Raw genomic sequence first — 19,177 nt, 5'->3', positions numbered from 1 at the left:
TCCAATGACCCTGTAGCAGTATGCCCAGATATGCACCAGCACCAAAATTAAACATTCCCTCCAATGATCCCTGTAGCAGTATGCCCAAGTATGCACCAGCACCAAAATTAAACATTCCCTCCAATGATCCCTGTAGCAGTATGCCCAAGTATGCACCAGCACCAAAATTAAACATTCCCTCCAATGATCCCTGTAGCAGTATGCCCAAGTATGCACCAGCACCAAAATTAAACATTCCCTCCAATGATCCCTGTAGCAGTATGCCCAAGTATGCACCAGCACCAAAATTAAACATTCCCTCCAATGATCCCTGTAGCAGTATGCCCAAGTATGCACCAGCACCAAAATTAAACATTCCCTCAATGATCCCTGTAGCAGTATGCCCAAGTATGCACCAGCACCAAAATTAAACATTCCTCCAATGATCCCTGTAGCAGTATGCCCAAGTATGCACCAGCACCAAAATTAAACATTCCCTCCAATGATCCCTGTAGCAGTATGCCCAAGTATGCACCAGCACCAAAATTAAACATTCCCTCCAATGATCCCTGTAGCAGTATGCCCAAGTATGCACCAGCACCAAAATTAAACATTCCCTCCAATGATCCCTGTAGCAGTATGCCCAAGTATGCACCAGCACCAAAATTAAACATTCCTCCAATGATCCCTGTAGCAGTATGCCCAAGTATGCACCAGCACCAAAATTAAACATTCCTCCAATGATCCCTGTAGCAGTATGCCCAAGTATGCACCAGCACCAAAATTAAACATTCCCTCCAATGATCCCTGTAGCAGTATGCCCAAGTATGCACCAGCACCAAAATTAAACATTCCCTCCAATGATCCCTGTAGCAGTATGCCCAAGTATGCACCAGCACCAAAATTAAACATTCCTCCAATGATCCCTGTAGCAGTATGCCCAAGTATGCACCAGCACCAAAATTAAACATTCCCTCCAATGATCCCTGTAGCAGTATGCCCAAGTATGCACCAGCACCAAAATTAAACATTCCCTCCAATGATCCCTGTAGCAGTATGCCCAAGTATGCACCAGCACCAAAATTAAACATTCCCTCCAATGATCCCTGTAGCAGTATGCCCAAGTATGCACCAGCACCAAAATTAAACATTCCCTCCAATGATCCCTGTAGCAGTATGCCCAAGTATGCACCAGCACCAAAATTAAACATTCCTCCAATGATCCCTGTAGCAGTATGCCCAAGTATGCACCAGCACCAAAATTAAACATTCCCTCCAATGATCCCTGTAGCAGTATGCCCAAGTATGCACCAGCACCAAAATTAAACATTCCCTCCAATGATCCCTATAGCAGTATGCCCAAGTATGCACCAGCACCAAAATTAAACATTCCCTCCAACGATCCCGGTCGCAGTATGCCCAAGTATGCACCAGCACCAAAATTAAACATTCCCTCCAATGATCCCTGTCGCAGTATGCCCAAGTATGCACCAGCACCAAAATTAAACATTCCCTCCAATGATCCCTATAGCAGAATGCTCAAGTATGCACCAGCACCAAAATTAAACATTCCCTCCAATGATCCCTGTCGCAGTATGCCCAAGTATGCACCAGCACCAAAATTAAACATTCCCTCCAATGATCGCTGTAGCAGTATGCCCAAGTATGCACCAGCACCAAAATTAAACATTCCCTCCAATGATCGCTGTAGCAGTATGCCCAAGTATGCATCAGCACCAAAATTAAACATTCCCTCCAATGATCGCTGTAGCAGTATGCCCAAGTATGCACCAGCACCAAAATTAAACATTCCCTCCAATGATCCCTGTAGCAGTATGCCCAAGTATGCACCAGCACCAAAATTAAACATTCCCTCCAATTATCCCTGTAGCAGTATGCCCAAGTATGCACCAGCACCAAAATTAAACATTCCCTCCAATAATCCCTGTAGCAGTATGCCCAAGTATGCACCAGCACCAAAATTAAACATTCCCTCCAATGATCCCTGTAGCAGTATGCCCAAGTATGCACCAGCACCAAAATTAAACATTAAATCCAATGATCCCTGTAGCAGTATGCCCAAGTATGCACCAGCACCAAAATTAAACATTCCCTCCAATGATCCCTGTAGCAGTATGCCCAAGTATGCACCAGCACCAAAATTAAACATTCCCTCCAATGATCCCTGTAGCAGTATGCCCAAGTATGCACCAGCACCAAAATTAAACATTCCCTCCAATGATCGCTGTAGCAGTATGCCCAAGTATGCACCAGCACCAAAATTAAACATTCCCTCCAATGATCCCTGTAGCAGTATGCCCAAGTATGCACCAGCACCAAAATTAAACATTCCCTCCAATGATCCCTGTAGCAGTATGCCCAAGTATGCACCAGCACCAAAATTAAACATTCCCTCCAATGATCCCTATAGCAGTATGCCCAAGTATGCACCAGCACCAAAATTAAACATTCCCTCCAATGATCCCTGTAGCAGTATGCCCAAGTATGCACCAGCACCAAAATTAAACATTCCCTCCAATGATCCCTGTAGCAGTATGCCCAAGTATGCACCAGCACCAAAATTAAACATTCCCTCCAATGATCCCTGCAGCAGTATGCCCAAGTATGCACCAGCACCAAAATTAAACATTCCCTCCAATGATCGCTGTAGCAGTATGCCCAAGTATGCACCAGCACCAAAATTAAACATTCCCTCCAATGATCGCTGTAGCAGTATGCCCAAGTATGCACCAGCACCAAAATTAAACATTCCCACCAATGATCCCTGTAGCAGTATGCCCAAGTATGCACCAGCACCAAAATTAAACATTCCCTCCAATGATCCCTATAGCAGTATGCCCAAGTATGCACCAGCACCAAAATTAAACATTCCCTCCAATGATCCCTGTAGCAGTATGCCCAAGTATGCACCAGCACCAAAATTAAACATTCCCTCCAATGATCCCTGTCGCAGTATGCCCAAGTATGCACCAGCACCAAAATTAAACATTCCCTCCAATGATCCCTGTAGCAGTATGCCCAAGTATGCACCAGCACCAAAATTAAACATTCCCTCCAATGATCCCTGTAGCAGTATGCCCAAGTATGCACCAGCACCAAAATTAAACATTCCCTCCAATGATCCCTGTCGCAGTATGCCCAAGTATGCACCAGCACCAACATTAAACATTCCCTCCAATGATCCCTGTAGCAGTATGCCCAAGTATGCACCAGCACCAAAATTAAACATTCCCTCCAATGATCCCTGTAGCAGTATGCCCAAGTATGCACCAGCACCAAAATTAAACATTCCCTCCAATGATCCCTGTCGCAGTATGCCCAAGTATGCACCAGCACCAAAATTAAACATTCCCTCCAATGACCCTGTAGCAGTATGCCCAAGTATGCACCAGCACCAAAATTAAACATTCCCTCCAATGATCCCTGTAGCAGTATGCCCAAGTATGCACCAGCACCAAAATTAAACATTCCCTCCAATGATCCCTGTAGCAGTATGCCCAAGTATGCACCAGCACCAAAATTAAACATTCCTCCAATGATCCCTGTAGCACTATGCCCAAGTATGCACCAGCACCAAAATTAAACATTCCCTCCAATGATCCCTGTCGCAGTATGCCCAAGTATGCACCAGCACCAAAATTAAACATTCCCTCCAATGATCCCTGTAGCAGTATGCCCAAGTATGCACCAGCACCAAAATTAAACATTCCCTCCAATGATCCCTGTAGCAGTATGCCCAAGTATGCACCAGCACCAAAATTAAACATTCCCATCCAATGATCCCTGTAGCAGTATGCCCAAGTATGCACCAGCACCAAAATTAAACATTCCCTCCAATGATCCCTGTCGCAGTATGCCCAAGTATGCACCAGCACCAAAATTAAACATTCCCTCCAATGATCCCTGTCGCAGTATGCCCAAGTATGCACCAGCACCAAAATTAAACATTCCCTCCAATGATCACTGTAGCAGTATGCCCAAGTATGCACCAGCACCAAAATTAAACATTCCCTCCAATGATCCCTGTCGCAGTATGCCCAAGTATGCACCAGCACCAAAATTAAACATTCCCTCCAATGACCCTGTAGCAGTATGCCCAAGTATGCACCAGCACCAAAATTAAACATTCCCTCCAATGACCCTGTAGCAGTATGCCCAAGTATGCACCAGCACCAAAATTAAACATTCCCTCCAATGATCCCTGTAGCAGTATGCCCAAGTATGCACCAGCACCAAAATTAAACATTAAATCCAATGATCCCTGTAGCAGTATGCCCAAGTATGCACCAGCACCAAAATTAAACATTCCCTCCAATGATCCCTAGAGCAGTATGCCCAAGTATGCACCAGCACCAAAATTAAACATTCCCTCCAATGACCCTGTAGCAGTATGCCCAAGTATGCACCAGCACCAAAATTAAACATTCCCTCCAATGATCCCTGTCGCAGTATGCCCAAGTATGCACCAGCACCAAAATTATACATTCCCTCCAATGACCCTGTAGCAGTATGCCCAAGTATGCACCAGCACCAAAATTAAACATTCCCTCCAATGATCCCTGTCGCAGTATGCCCAAGTATGCACCAGCACCAAAATTAAACATTCCCTCCAATAATCCCTGTCGCAGTATGCCCAAGTATGCACCAGCACCAAAATTAAACATTCCCTCCAATGATCCCTATAGCAGTATGCCCAAGTATGCACCAGCACCAAAATTAAACATTCCCTCCAATGATCCCTGTAGCAGTATGCCCAAGTATGCACCAGCACCAAAATTAAACATTCCCTCCAATGATCCCTGTAGCAGTATGCCCAAGTATGCACCAGCACCAAAATTAAACATTCCCTCCAATGATCCCTGTCGAAGTATGCCCAAGTATGCACCAGCACCAAAATTAAACATTCCCTCCAATGATCCCTGTAGCAGTATGCCCAAGTATGCACCAGCACCAAAATTAAACATTCCCTCCAATGATCCCTGTCGCAGTATGCCCAAGTATGCACCAGCACCAAAATTAAACATTCCCTCCAATGATCCCTGTAGCAGTATGCCCAAGTATGCACCAGCACCAAAATTAAACATTAAATCCAATGATCCCTGTAGCAGTATGCCCAAGTATGCACCAGCACCAAAATTAAACATTCCCTCCAATGATCCCTGTCAGTATGCCCAAGTATGCACCAGCACCAAAATTAAACATTCCCTCCAATGACCCTGTAGCAGTATGCCCAAGTATGCACCAGCACCAAAATTAAACATTAAATCCAATGATCCCTGTAGCAGTATGCCCAAGTATGCACCAGCACCAAAATTAAACATTCCCTCCAATGATCCCTGTCGCAGTATGCCCAAGTATGCACCAGCACCAAAATTAAACATTCCCTCCAATGACCCTGTAGCAGTATGCCCAAGTATGCACCAGCACCAAAATTAAACATTCCTCCAATGATCCCTGTAGCAGTATGCCCAAGTATGCACCAGCACCAAAATTAAACATTCCCTCCAATGATCCCTGTAGCAGTATGCCCAAGTATGCACCAGCACCAAAATTAAACATTAAATCCAATGATCCCTGTAGCAGTATGCCCAAGTATGCACCAGCACCAAAATTAAACATTCCCTCCAATGATCCCTGTAGCAGTATGCCCAAGTATGCACCAGCACCAAAATTAAACATTCCTCCAATGATCCCTGTAGCAGTATGCCCAAGTATGCACCAGCACCAAAATTAAACATTCCCTCCAATGATCCCTGTAGCAGTATGCCCAAGTATGCACCAGCACCAAAATTAAACATTCCCTCCAATGATCCCTGTAGCAGTATGCCCAAGTATGCACCAGCACCAAAATTAAACATTCCCTCCAATGATCCCTATAGCAGTATGCCCAAGTATGCACCAGCACCAAAATTAAACATTCCCTCCAATGATCCCTGTAGCAGTATGCCCAAGTATGCACCAGCACCAAAATTAAACATTACCTCCAATGATCCCTGTAGCAGTATGCCCAAGTATGCACCAGCACCAAAATTAAACATTCCCTCCAATGATCCCTAGAGCAGTATGCCCAAGTATGCACCAGCACCAAAATTAAACATTCCCTCCAATGACCCTGTAGCAGTATGCCCAAGTATGCACCAGCACCAAAATTAAACATTCCCTCCAATGATCCCTGTAGCAGTATGCCCAAGTATGCACCAGCACCAAAATTAAACATTCCCTCCAATGACCCTGTAGCAGTATACCCAAGTATGCACCAGCACCAAAATTAAACATTCCCTCCCATGATCCCTGTCGCAGTATGCCCAAGTATGCACCAGCACCAAAATTAAACATTCCCTCCAATGACCCTGTAGCAGTATGCCCAAGTATGCACCAGCACCAAAATTAAACATTCCCTCCAATGATCCCTGTCGCAGTATGCCCAAGTATGCACCAGCACCAAAATTAAACATTCCCTCCAATGATCCCTGTCGCAGTATGCCCAAGTATGCACCAGAACCAAAATTAAACATTCCCTCCAATGATCCCTGTAGCAGTATGCCCAAGTATGCACCAGCACCAAAATTAAACATTCCCTCCAATGATCCCTATAGCAGTATGCCCAAGTATGCACCAGCACCAAAATTAAACATTAAATCCAATGATCCCTGTAGCAGTATGCCCAAGTATGCACCAGCACCAAAATTAAACATTCCATCCAATGATCCCTGTAGCAGTATGCCCAAGTATGCACCAGCACCAAAATTAAACATTCCCTCCAATGATCCCTGTCGCAGTATGCCCAAGTATGCACCAGCACCAAAATTAAACATTCCCTCCAATGATCCCTGTAGCAGTATGCCCAAGTATGCACCAGCACCAAAATTAAACATTCCCTCCAATGATCCCTATAGCAGTATGCCCAAGTATGCACCAGCACCAAAATTAAACATTAAATCCAATGATCCCTGTAGCAGTATGCCCAAGTATGCACCAGCACCAAAATTAAACATTAAATCCAATGATCCCTGTAGCAGTATGCCCAAGTATGCACCAGCACCAAAATTAAACATTCCCTCCAATGATCCCTGTAGCAGTATGCCCAAGTATGCACCAGCACCAAAATTAAACATTCCATCCAATGATCTCTGTCGCAGTATGCCCAAGTATGCACCAGCACCAAAATTAAACATTCCATCCAATGATCCCTGTAGCAGTATGCCCAAGTATGCACCAGCACCAAAATTAAACATTCCCTCCAATGATCCCTGTAGCAGTATGCCCAAGTATGCACCAGCACCAAAATTAAACATTCCTCCAATGATCCCTGTAGCAGTATGCCCAAGTATGCACCAGCACCAAAATTAAACATTCCCTCCAATGATCCCTGTAGCAGTATGCCCAAGTATGCACCAGCACCAAAGTTAAACATTCCCTCCAATGATCCCTGTAGCAGTATGCCCAAGTATGCACCAGCACCAAAATTAAACATTCCCTCCAATGATCCCTGTAGCAGTATGCCCAAGTATGCACCAGCACCAAAATTAAACATTAAATCCAATGATCCCTGTAGCATTATGCCCAAGTATGCACCAGCACCAAAATTAAACATTCCCTCCAATGATCCTTGTAGCAGTATGCCCAAGTATGCACCAGCACCAAAATTAAACATTTCTTCAAGCAATCCATTCAGTACTATGTGCAAGTATGCAGAAGAACTAAAATTAAACATTTCCTCCAGTGATCTCTTCAGCCGTATCCCCATGTATGCACAAGTACTATAAAGAAACATTTCCCCCAGCAATGCCTTCAGCAATATGTTTATGTATGCATAAGCACCAACATGAAACATTCCCTCCACTGATCCCTATAGCAGTATGTTCAAGTACACACAAGCAGCAACATTAAATATTTCCCCAAGTGACCCCTTCAGTAGTTTGCCCATCTGCACAAGCACTAAAATACAATAAAAAACTTTATTTTAGTATACTCATTAACTGTACTCCTTTTAAAATGTATGGCAGTACATATTCCTTTTTTCACTTCCCCTCAGAACTTTGTATTCTCATGTTAAGCTGCTGTTTTCTGGTTTAAGTTCAAGGTCATTTACATGTTTAACATGCAAATGAGCTCAGTTTAGATCCATCTCTATGAATCCCACAGCTACGCAAACATGTAATGCCCATTATCAGTGTATTAGCTGTCCTCTATCACAAATTGCCTTAAGCATATTAGGCTTTTGCAATAGGGAGGCATATTTAACAAAGCACCTCTGCATTTTTGTACTCATCCTGAAAGACTGTGATTTGAATAACCACGTAGCACTACTCTACATGGATTATTGCATCATCCTGAAAGACAGTGATTTGAATAACCACGTACCACTACTCTACATGGATTATTGCAATGAAAATGTGAAGCCTTGGACTATGAATGCCAGCCTTTATGTTTTTCCACAAGTGGTAGTTAACCTGCAATCTTTTAAGAGAGAGATAGTAATCATTTGATTCTGTAACTCAGTGATACCTGTTTGCAGAAGAATTATTCTTTTGTTACCATAGACATTATCAGTGTGTGTACATCTATTGAATACTACTTTGGTTTTCAGGAAATATGTCATTTTTGTAGGCAGGATTTCTGATGCACGTAATTTTTATTTGGGTCTTTTGTTCAAATTTCCTTCCCTAACAGCTTATTTTACTTTTATTTTGATTTTTTATAAAGACATATATTTTTCCTAGAATGTTATTTTTATGCTTGTTATGTTAATGATTGATTTTTCATTAGTAGGGGGTTTGAAAACTGCATTTGATGATTTTTGAAAAGTTGTTTTTTATTATTATGATGGAGTGGTGTTTCACTGAATAATTGGATCGGCATTTGTATGCAAAAATGGCAAAAAAAGTAGTGAAGCTTTATAGATAGACAACTTTTTTGCTAGAGCACACAACCTGAGAATCTTGTGAAGACCTTATTTCATGAGACATTCCTTAAGGCCCATAGAGTGTGCACTGATGAGGAAGACATTTTCAGGCAGCTTGAGGGATCATGAAAATGTTGGCAGTGAGAGTTTATGGCAGAAGTATATCCCTCATTGGTAAGATCAGACCATAAATTAATTTCACTGGATGTCCACATCCCGACCCCACCCCCAGCCCAGAAAACCACAGTGAAAAACTTCTCAAAAGCGAACTTCTCACTTCTCAAAACCGAAGTGGAATCCTTCAAGGCCCCAGGGCCAGTGGAAACTACGGCCCAAACTGCAGAATCCTATATAAATGCATTCTACGGACATCTCCAGGAATGCATGGATCATGCTATCCCAAACAAAACCAAGACCCAATCATCCAAAGGCAGGCGTCCAGTCTGGTGGACCCCTGCCATAAATAAACTGTACAACAGAAGGCGGAAGCTACTACATGATAGAGCAAAATCCCTAATAGGGAAGGCATCTCTGATCAGTACTAGCAAAAAATTATGATCCCTCATAAAATCCTCCAAGGGCAGCTTCGAGAGAAAAATTGCACAGGACACCAAAGACAATCATAAGGCTTTTTTCAGTTATGTTAGAAACCTGGGATGCAACTCCCAGACTTGTTCTGAGTTGATTCTAAACGACAAAAAATACACTGAACCCACAGACATCGCCAATATCCTGGCAGACAGGTTCAGTGCAAACTTCTCCACCCCAAAAGAGCAAGTATCTATCCCGGCAGAGGGCTGCCTCCCAAACATCTCAGATGCTCAGGTGAAGGCTGCCCTCTCCAAAGCAAAAAACACTGCTTCCATGGGACCAGATGGCGTCCCAGGTTGCGTCCTACATGAACTCCAAGAGGAACTAATCCCTCAAATAAAACAGCTATACAATCTCAGCCTCACTACAGGATATGTGCCCACAGAATGGCATACAGCAACAGTGGTCTCACTCCACAAAGGTGGAGCCTCTTACGGACCCTGGAAACTATCGCCCCATAAGCCTGACTAGCTTAGTCTGCAAGGCTATGGAGAGGATCATCATGGAGGTCATAAACAAAGACATTGGGGACCTACAGACACTAGATCCTACCCAGTTCGGCTTTGTCAAGGGCAGATCCTGCCTTTTGAACCTGGTTGACTTCTTTGAAACAGTCACCAAAGCCATAGATGAAGGGAAGGTAGTCCACACAGCCTATCTGGACCTTGCAAAGGCATTTGACACAATACCTCACTTGGGCATCATAGATAAGCTCTCCAGCTTAAATATAAACCCCTATGTCACAAGATGGGTTGCAAACTGGCTCAAAGACAGAACCCACAGAGTGAGAGTTGCTGGAGCCATGTCAGACTCGAAACCGGTCACAAGTGGCATCCCACAGGGTTCTGTCCTGGGACCACTCTTGTTCGGTATATACTTTTCCGAGGTACAGGCAAACGTGGGAGGACTATGGCTCACCAAGTTCGCAGACGACTGCAAACTGGGTGCCATAATCAACTCTCCAGCTGACACAAACATCCTTCAAAAAGGTCTCACAGAGACAGATAACTGGTGCCAGCGCCATGGTTTAAAGCTAAATGCCAAAAAATGTATAGCCATACCCTTTGGCAAAAACAATGTGCCCACAAATTACCACATAGGCGGAAACCCATTAAGTACAGAGAAAGTTATTAGGGACCTGGGGACCCAAGTTGATAGCAATCTCTCCTTTGAAAACCACATTGCCAAAGTGGTTAGAAAGACCTTCTACATAGCCCACCTCATCACAAAGGGTTTCACATCTAGATCAAGAGAGGTAATCATGCCCTTTTATTCATCCCTCATCAGGCCCATCATAGAATACAATGTCCCTTTTGGGATGTACCTTACCCGACACCTGCAGCAATTAGAAAGACCCCAAAAGTATCTCACCAAGAGGATCAAGGGTCTCAAACAGATGCCATATGCTGCTCGGTTAAAAAACTCCAGCTCTACTCAGTTGCATACCGCCTACTTCGAGGCGATCTATGCCTGACATACAAAGCTATGTCAAATCCAGAATTAATGGACATGCTCCACCTCAGTAAATCTAAATCCCTTAGAGCCACACGCTCGAGGGACTTGAACCTCAGCACAGAAATAAATAGAACTTGCTGGAGGGACAGGTTCATAACCCAGAGGCTCCCTTCGCTCTGGAATAGAATTCCAGTTCATGTGAGGCAGAGCACCTCACTGAATCTCTTCAAGAAGAATCTCGATAAGTGGATGGGGGATCGTAGGTTTGTCCCAGGGATTACTCCCGTGTCACTATTAGACAGAGGCACAGTAAACTAAACCTTAAAAAGGGAACAGTATACTCAAATCAAGGGGTGGCGTAAGCCATACAGAATCGGGCTAGGCTTATATTTGCCCAAGGGCAGATAGCCTAGTATGATCCTATGAACCTATGAACCTATGAAATGGCTGCCTAATTCTCTTGGAAAGGTACTAGATAATGGGTGCCCCAGCAAAGAGGTTGTTTTCTGGTACTACCATTTTGTCACTAGACAGACAGACAGAGGGCATGTACACTGTCAACTGGTGTGCTTTGTTTATGGAAAGAGTGGCAATGATTTTTTTTTAAAAAGCATGTGTACATTGTTCTAAGTAATGAGGTCATGTGTCATATTTTTTTGCAATTCTTCTAAGATTTTCTACTAGAATTCAACCACTTTGATGGACCTTTTGGGCCATTCACATATGTTTCCTAATCAGTTAACTGATCAAAATGAATTAAATAATTTTGCGTAATATCAGTATTACTAGAAAAATAGGATGGGATTATAAACCCTGTAAAAGGCATAAAGACTGTAAGCATATTACTGAAAATGTTTATATAAGACACAGGATGTGTGAAGAATGTAGGGTACAATTGTTTGGACATAATGAATTCTTAAGTTTATATATATATATATATATATATATATATATATATATATATATATATATATTTTTTTTACCTAAACTTGATTTTTGGACAGAAGGCGTCAGATATAAAGACTCCATCACTCTGTGTGTCATAAGCCAATTGTCTAATTTGTCCTTAAATACGACCAAGTTTACAGGGTGATAAATGCTTACTGAGACGATATTCCATATTCCTGAGGCTGCTATTATAATGAATCCGTTATTCTTTCTTTCTTTGTATCTGATATTATCAGCCATGGTGATAGAGTTCATTTTAAGGCTCTTATTGAAATGTCTGCATTTGAAATGTTGAATGCTGACATGCCAAGAAAAAAAAATTAAAACACAGGAGAAAAGTTAATCTCAAAGAAAGCTCTTCTCCTTAAAACTTTTGTAGGGGAGCAAGCCCCCCACACCCCTGAACTTATATAGACGAACTCCGAGATAGCCATACCTCAGAGAAAGGGGAATATTCTGATAAATGGCATCTCTGACTCAGTATATATAAGTCTTCTCTTTCATCTATTCAGTCTCCATATTTTGGGTCTCATTCTAGCAGGTCCTGACATTTCAAACAGTCACCTGATTTTAGTTTTCTGTGTGTAATGTGTCAAGGTTTAAATTTTCAATTAGATTTAATGTAGTGAGACAAGGTTCAAATTTTTACATGTATAATACCTGTTAATTATGGTCTTGCCCTTAAATGTTCAATATACTACACTAGCGATTTTTAGTCCTATAATTCTATATTTATAAGTCATATTCATCAGGCAATACATTTTCCTAGTAAATTTTCTTTGTACTAGCTTTAAAACTCTGATATCAGTGTGACTGCAGAAATAAAATGAATTACACTCTAACATGGAGTCAATTAAGAATCTGTTTGAAGTGCACAGCACCTTAGGATTTGTAGAAGAAAGAAATCTTAATGACAGTACTAACTATCTTAAGTACGCAAGCCCTTATAATAGGTACGTTTATTCGCTATATAATACTAAGATCTATCACAGAAGTAGTTTATGCAGTTTAACATCTTAGGTATGCCAGAGAACATATTCTTGTATGCTCTGAAATTAATCTTTAGCTCAGCCTGTTTTGCCCAGTTGTTGAATGTACTGAGATTATTATTAATTTTAATAATGTAAGCAGTAAGCATCACTGGGAACATATAAGCCAGCGATATGCATTTAAATCAATCCTGAAGACAGCACTGACATTTCAGAACAAAATTCAAGCTATAAAAACATTTGCTTTTCCTGTCATAACTTACCATTTTGGAATGATTCACTGGCCCCAAAGGGTGTTGGATAGATTAGACAGGAAAACAAGAAGGATGCTTCATGCTCATCAAATGATTTATAAAAATCAGTGCACACCAAGATTATATATTTCCTGTTCTGAAGGAAGGTGTGGGCCTCATTGAAATAGATTATATCCATAGATCTACAATTGTGGGACTGCATACATATCTGCTGACCTCAGAAGACCCAACTATAGTGAAAGTTTTGAAACATGAGAATAAATCTAAGATGACTTTCCTTCTAAGTCTAGCAAAAGCATATTGTTAACAAGCTGGAATGGTAATCAAACTAGTAGTAAATAGAAATCAGGCAGCAGCTCAATGTGCCAAAAACAAAAGAAAGAATATAAGGTGAAGGATCAGATGACAAGGCAAGAAATGTGGAAAACACATAAATATAGTTGCAAGTATAGAAAACTCCTGGAAGAACCTCATGTTGATCGGGATCAAATACGGGAATGGATAAGGAAAGGCAAATTCAAACCAAAAGATGAAAGGTTGATATTGGCGGCCAAAGATAGTGGCGTACATGCACCTTGGTTTACAAAGTCCATTGAACATGTGGGAGAAACAGACAAATATAAGTTTTGTAAAACAGAATTGGAAACAGTCGCACACCTTGTTGGTGGTTGTGACATACTAATGGCAGAAGGACTGTATACTGAAAGGCATGAAAATGTGGCAAGACACTTGCAGTGGGGATTGTGCAAACATTATAATATTGAAGTAGCTGAAAAACACTGGAAACATGAACCACAAAGCAACAAAGAAAATGATGAAGTCTATATCACATGGGAGCACCCATTACTAACAGTTCAAAAGACAGATGCGAGAAAACCAGATATAGTGGTCCATGAAAAGAAGACAGAAGTGGCATTGATCATTGAAATTGCTACACCCAGTGACTATGGTGTCTTGTGTACAGAGAGACACAAAGTCATAAAATATCAGGATTAGCAGGCAGAAATTAAAGCAATGTGAAAGAAAGATACCCAGACAGTTCCAATAGTAGGAGGAGCAACGGGTCTTATAAAAAAGAATCTACAATCGTATTTAAATATGTTACAGATACATGTAACTCCATATAAATTGCAGAAGGAGTCATTGTTGGCCACATTGCAGGTGCTGCGAAGAGCACTTCTGGCTAACATCAAAGACTGAAACAATACTAATTTCATGAATTTTAATCACACTTTGACTTAGGAATGGGGTTCATTCCCATCATGGTATTATAAACTCAAAAGATTTTGAGAAATTAAAAAAAGACTCTGTAGGAATGAGAAGTGTATAATTGGTTCTTTGAGAGTGCAGATGATGCATGGAATAGACTATTAAATTTATTTATTTATTTAGTTATTTTACATGTTTTAACCTGGTTAGTCCAACTGAGCTTTTGGCTCATTTTCGGTGGAGACCCAGGGAGAAAAGCTCCTCAGTGAGTTTAAAAATTTAACAACAAACAGTTAACAAAATATCATTTACAATCATCTGAAAATTACATTGCATTACAATGTCATATAGAAGGAGTAATGCCTTCATAATTCTTGTTAGGTTATATACAGCATGTATACAAAAATAGCATTGAGATAAAGTGGTTTAAACCTGTGAGACAGAGAGGTTAACGTTTGTTATGATCAACAGGAGAGGAGAGGAAATTAAGGGAGGGTATAACTGAAAAGAATAGAAGGGAAGGGAATAATGGGAGAATAATGAATAAAAAAGTGAGGACTGCAAACACTAGTTTAATTATTCTTAAGAGCAGCCTGGACACTTATTATGAAAACAACTGTTTTGGTGTTTTGGCAGTTTAGAAGGGCATTAATGCTCATGTTTGAAATATGTGTATGGATTTATGTTTGTAAATCTATGCCATTGAGAATTTTCTTGAGATTACCTAAATGACTGGCCTGTAACTGCAAAATCCCCATAGAAGTAGCGTGTACAACATGTTCAGTCCTCTAGATAAATAGCATTTAGTAGACCATGCTTTCTAATCATTCAAAGGGAAGTTTCAATGTTATAGTTTATAATAAAAAATGCTGCACATTTAAATTCTAGAACATCCATAGCTAGGAATGTTCTTCTGTACAGATTAGAAAATATATTACTGCTAAGGGCTCATGGCTCAACCAAAAATACTGTTTTCTTACAAAGAACTTTGTAAACGTTATGCAGTTTTCTTTCATTTTCTGGTATCTGTGAGCACCACTGTCTCTACCACAGAATGAGAAAGGAAATATCAACTATTTAAGCAATAACCCACGCCTGGATTACCCACATCCAGAAGTGGGTTATTGCTATTATACAATGACGTTATTTAAGAAAAAAAAATACTTACTTTTCTTAAATAATGGCATTGTATAATGCCCCCGTGCTGCCCTTCCACAGTTGTCTGGTATTCTGCAGTAGTTCTGATGTAGTGCGCATGCGTATGCTTACACAGTACATCAGAGCTGTGGGTGGAAGCAATGGAGAAAGCAAGATGTCCATTGCTTTTTACAAAGTGTCTCGCTATGTTAAAGGAGTTTAACATAGCGAGACAGCTTTAAAAAAAGCAACGGAGAAAGGAAGATCTCTGTTACTTTTTTAAAGCTGTTTCGCTATGTTAAACACCTTTAACATAGCGAGACAGTTTATAAAAAGCAACGGAGATCTTGCATTCTCTGTTGCTGTAAAAAAATAAAAAAATAAAAGACATACTAATGGAAAAAGTCCAGGCGACCGGACCTTTTTCCATTAGTATAAGTCTGATTTACAATGTGCATGCTGACCAATCAGCATGCACATTTTGGAATATTAATGGGGGGGGTCATTGTATAATTGTACTGTAAACATGACATTTAAGCCATGTCACTGCCTCCTACTTTCCATTAGTAGCTAACAAAGTGTAATTCAGTTTCACAAAATACTTCATGGGTGGTGTGATTCCTCAGAAGTTTATTCCTGTATGAGCACTTGTATTTAGCATCTGAGTGATTTGAACTGAGGAGTTAGTTTCAAGGACTTTGGGACTAAGATATCATGGAGGAAATATTCAAACTCTGCTCTTTGATATTGTTCTGTACTTCTCCATTAATTTTATTCTACAATTTCTATACTCTGAACTGCATACATAGTACACTATATATAACTATACGTAGAATGAGTTAAATATAAACAATATGTCATCTTACTGCACTCTAAACATAAACTCAGACTTAAATATGTATTCGCATATTTAAAGATAAAAGTATGTATCCTGCATTGTGTATTTAATGCTTCATTTTCTCTTCCTGCTATTGGCCTGTGATATCTGACTGCAGTGGCAGCTGGTGACTTCAAGTCAAAGGGGGCTGCAGGAGACAGTTGAATGGGTGGGGTGAACAGGAAGGGGTGTGGCCAACAAGAAAAGGGTGGAGTTAGGCTCAAAACTACAAAAACCTGTGATTTTAATTAAATACACTGCCCTGGGTGCCAAACTATCATTATGAGAGTCCAATCAAGACCAAATGAAGTGTAGAAGAAAAAAAATATTTCAATGCATTGGCTACATGACAGCTTACTTAATATCTAGATGGAAACAAAAAGGTTGTGAGGCATGAAAAATGAAATTACTTTTTAAATACATTACTGGAATGCCAGTCAAAATCAAGTCAAAATCAAGTATAAAAAAGCAAGCAGCACTCAACTCAAACCACTTCTCCTTGCACTGCAGTTCTAATTATAATTTATGTGCAGCTTTATAAAAGTACCAAGTAACATGTTGAAAGTAGCAATCTCTGTGATACCCCCACTTGTAAAAATGTTTCTTATCCAGAAAAGACCTGCTGCCTGACAACAACTACCTACTTGTTTCATGGGGAAAACATGATGAAAGTAAAAAATGAACAGCAAACAAAAAACAAGCTCAAGATAAATTGCTTAAAGGATTACTACAGAGGTTATGGACCACACATGATAGACTGGCATTCTGTTTAGTTCATGGGTAGAGCCTGCAAAGATGACTGCAAGTCTCCAACAAATGTAATGAGCTTCTTTACTGTAATCCTGTCCTTTATTACAAATACTGTCATATGCATTTCAATACCTAAGGCTTGTACGTTATCTAGCTATGTAAATATTCTCTGCATGGCAACAACAAAAAGACTTTCAGTGTTGGTAATTCTTTAACAGTATGCTTAAACTTACTTGCATCTTAAAATCTCAGACAAGCTTACCTCATGGTTATTAAAGCATTGCTAGTTAAACACAGAGCAAGAAGCACTGCAACAACATGCATTTTCTGAATAATAAGAAACATAAATCAACAGTATAAAAATGACAGAAAACCAGAACATTCTGCAAAATCAAAGACAGATGAAAAGCCACTGTAGTTCTTGTGTCTGCCTTGGATGGGAGGATACTCTGCACAATTACACTGCATAACTGTTCCTTGCCTTGCTTTGACACATCCTGAGTCACTACATGGGGAGGGGGATGCAATAAGTATGTCACAATTTGAAATATCTCTGGCTGACAATGATGGCCCTGACACATTTGTCATACCTCTCAACCTCAGAGCAAGAACTCTGGACAAAGCCATAAACAGAAGTGGGACAAAGGCCCAAAAATAAGGACAATTTTTAAATATTGCTCTTACAAACTTAGAAAGATAATCGAATTAGTAGGTCTTGCATTAGTATGAACTTTCTGAAGGGTATGAAATCTGAAACTCAAATTTCTGTCATTATTTTCCAACTTCAGTCTTTAATGATTTGCCTCTAATTTGCCAGAAAAGCACAATTTTATGAAAAACGGACCAAAAATGTGATGCAAAAATATAAAATAGCCACACAATACAGCTGGGAACCTGTCAAAAAAGGGACACTTTTTAAAATATTAGTACTGTTAACTTGAGCAGCTGACAAAATAAGAGAATCTACATACATTTCTGAAATAAAAGTAATCTATAAGTCTGATCATTACGGTTATTTAGTAATTGTAAACCCTCCACATTTTCTTCCAAAATTGTCATTTTGCAGAGGGATTATTAGGGGGAGAGCAACATTTTGAGCCAAAGTCGGGGACAGTTGAGAGGTTTGGATATACCTAATTCTATAAAGTGATTTATTTGTGCGTACCTCTTAACCTCTTAATGCAGGATATCTGGACAAGACCAAATATATTGTGGGAACATACAGACCATAATAAAAATTGGTCTTGTATAAACATAGACAGTTGATAGAATAACAGGTCTTGCTTTAGCATTAATTTTTCTGAAGGGTATGAAGTCTAAACTCAATGTGTCATTATTTATTGAATTCATTCCTAAATGATTTGCCAGAAATCCACAAATTTTATGAGGAACAAACCAAAAATAAGAAGCAAAAATGGAGTAATTCTGCAAAAATCTAGACAGTGCCAGTTCAGCCAGGGCTGTCTTTGAGTTTGCCACCCTTCTCCCACACAAAATCATGGTCAAATGGAGCCTCCCCCCTGCAGCCATTCCAGTGTCCCATTACTTGGCTATTTTGCCCTATTTACCATAAACACTGTAATGTGCATACTGCTTTACTTCTGTGATGATTTGGATTTCATTTGAAAGTTTTATTTTGCATTTTACAGCACAAACACTAATAGGAAATCTGCTAAACAAAGCAATGCAGTTTCACAGTGAAAATACTTAGTATTAAAACTGCTCTGCCCTTGAAACTCACATTCATTGAAACAGCATTGAAACCCACATTCAAAGAAAATATATTTTGCCAGTGGCAGATAAAGATTAACTTTGGGCCGTTTTCAAATCATAGGCCCCTTGCACATGAAACATACATGTGCACTTTGATACATCTTCCTGATTGTATTAAATAATATTCCTTGTATAATACAGTACAGTTGTTAGACAGCATTTTAAGTTATTGTTTTGAACATTTTTCCAGTAAACAATGAAACAAAATGCATGCACCAATAACGACAAAACTGCCCAATTCAGAAAATTTCCATCATAAAAGTCTACTCAGACTTCTACAGTCCACCAG

The 19,177-nt window shown here is 40.3% G+C and overlaps 1 protein-coding gene across 1 annotated transcript; it reads left to right on the top strand.

Annotated features, from left to right (window-relative positions):
- Nucleotides 1-6,420: 6,420 nt before the first annotated feature.
- On the top strand, nucleotides 6,421-7,350 carry LOC122797678 (extensin-like). Its single transcript, XM_044066216.1, has one exon. The coding sequence runs from the start codon at nucleotides 6,421-6,423 to the stop codon at nucleotides 7,348-7,350; it is 930 nt and encodes a 309-aa protein (XP_043922151.1).
- Nucleotides 7,351-19,177: the final 11,827 nt, after the last annotated feature.

Source organism: Protopterus annectens, chromosome 3.part1 (assembly GCF_019279795.1).
Source record: "Protopterus annectens isolate FY-2018-M chromosome 3.part1, PAN1.0, whole genome shotgun sequence".
In the NCBI taxonomy this organism is placed as follows: Eukaryota; Metazoa; Chordata; order Ceratodontiformes; family Protopteridae; genus Protopterus; species Protopterus annectens.
This window is presented reverse-complemented; position numbering and strand designations above follow the sequence as displayed.

Bases quoted from the DNA above. Each gene is read 5' to 3' on its own strand.
- LOC122797678 (XM_044066216.1), top strand. From the start codon at position 6,421: ATGCCCAAGTATGCACCAGCACCAAAATTAAACATTCCCTCCAATGAT.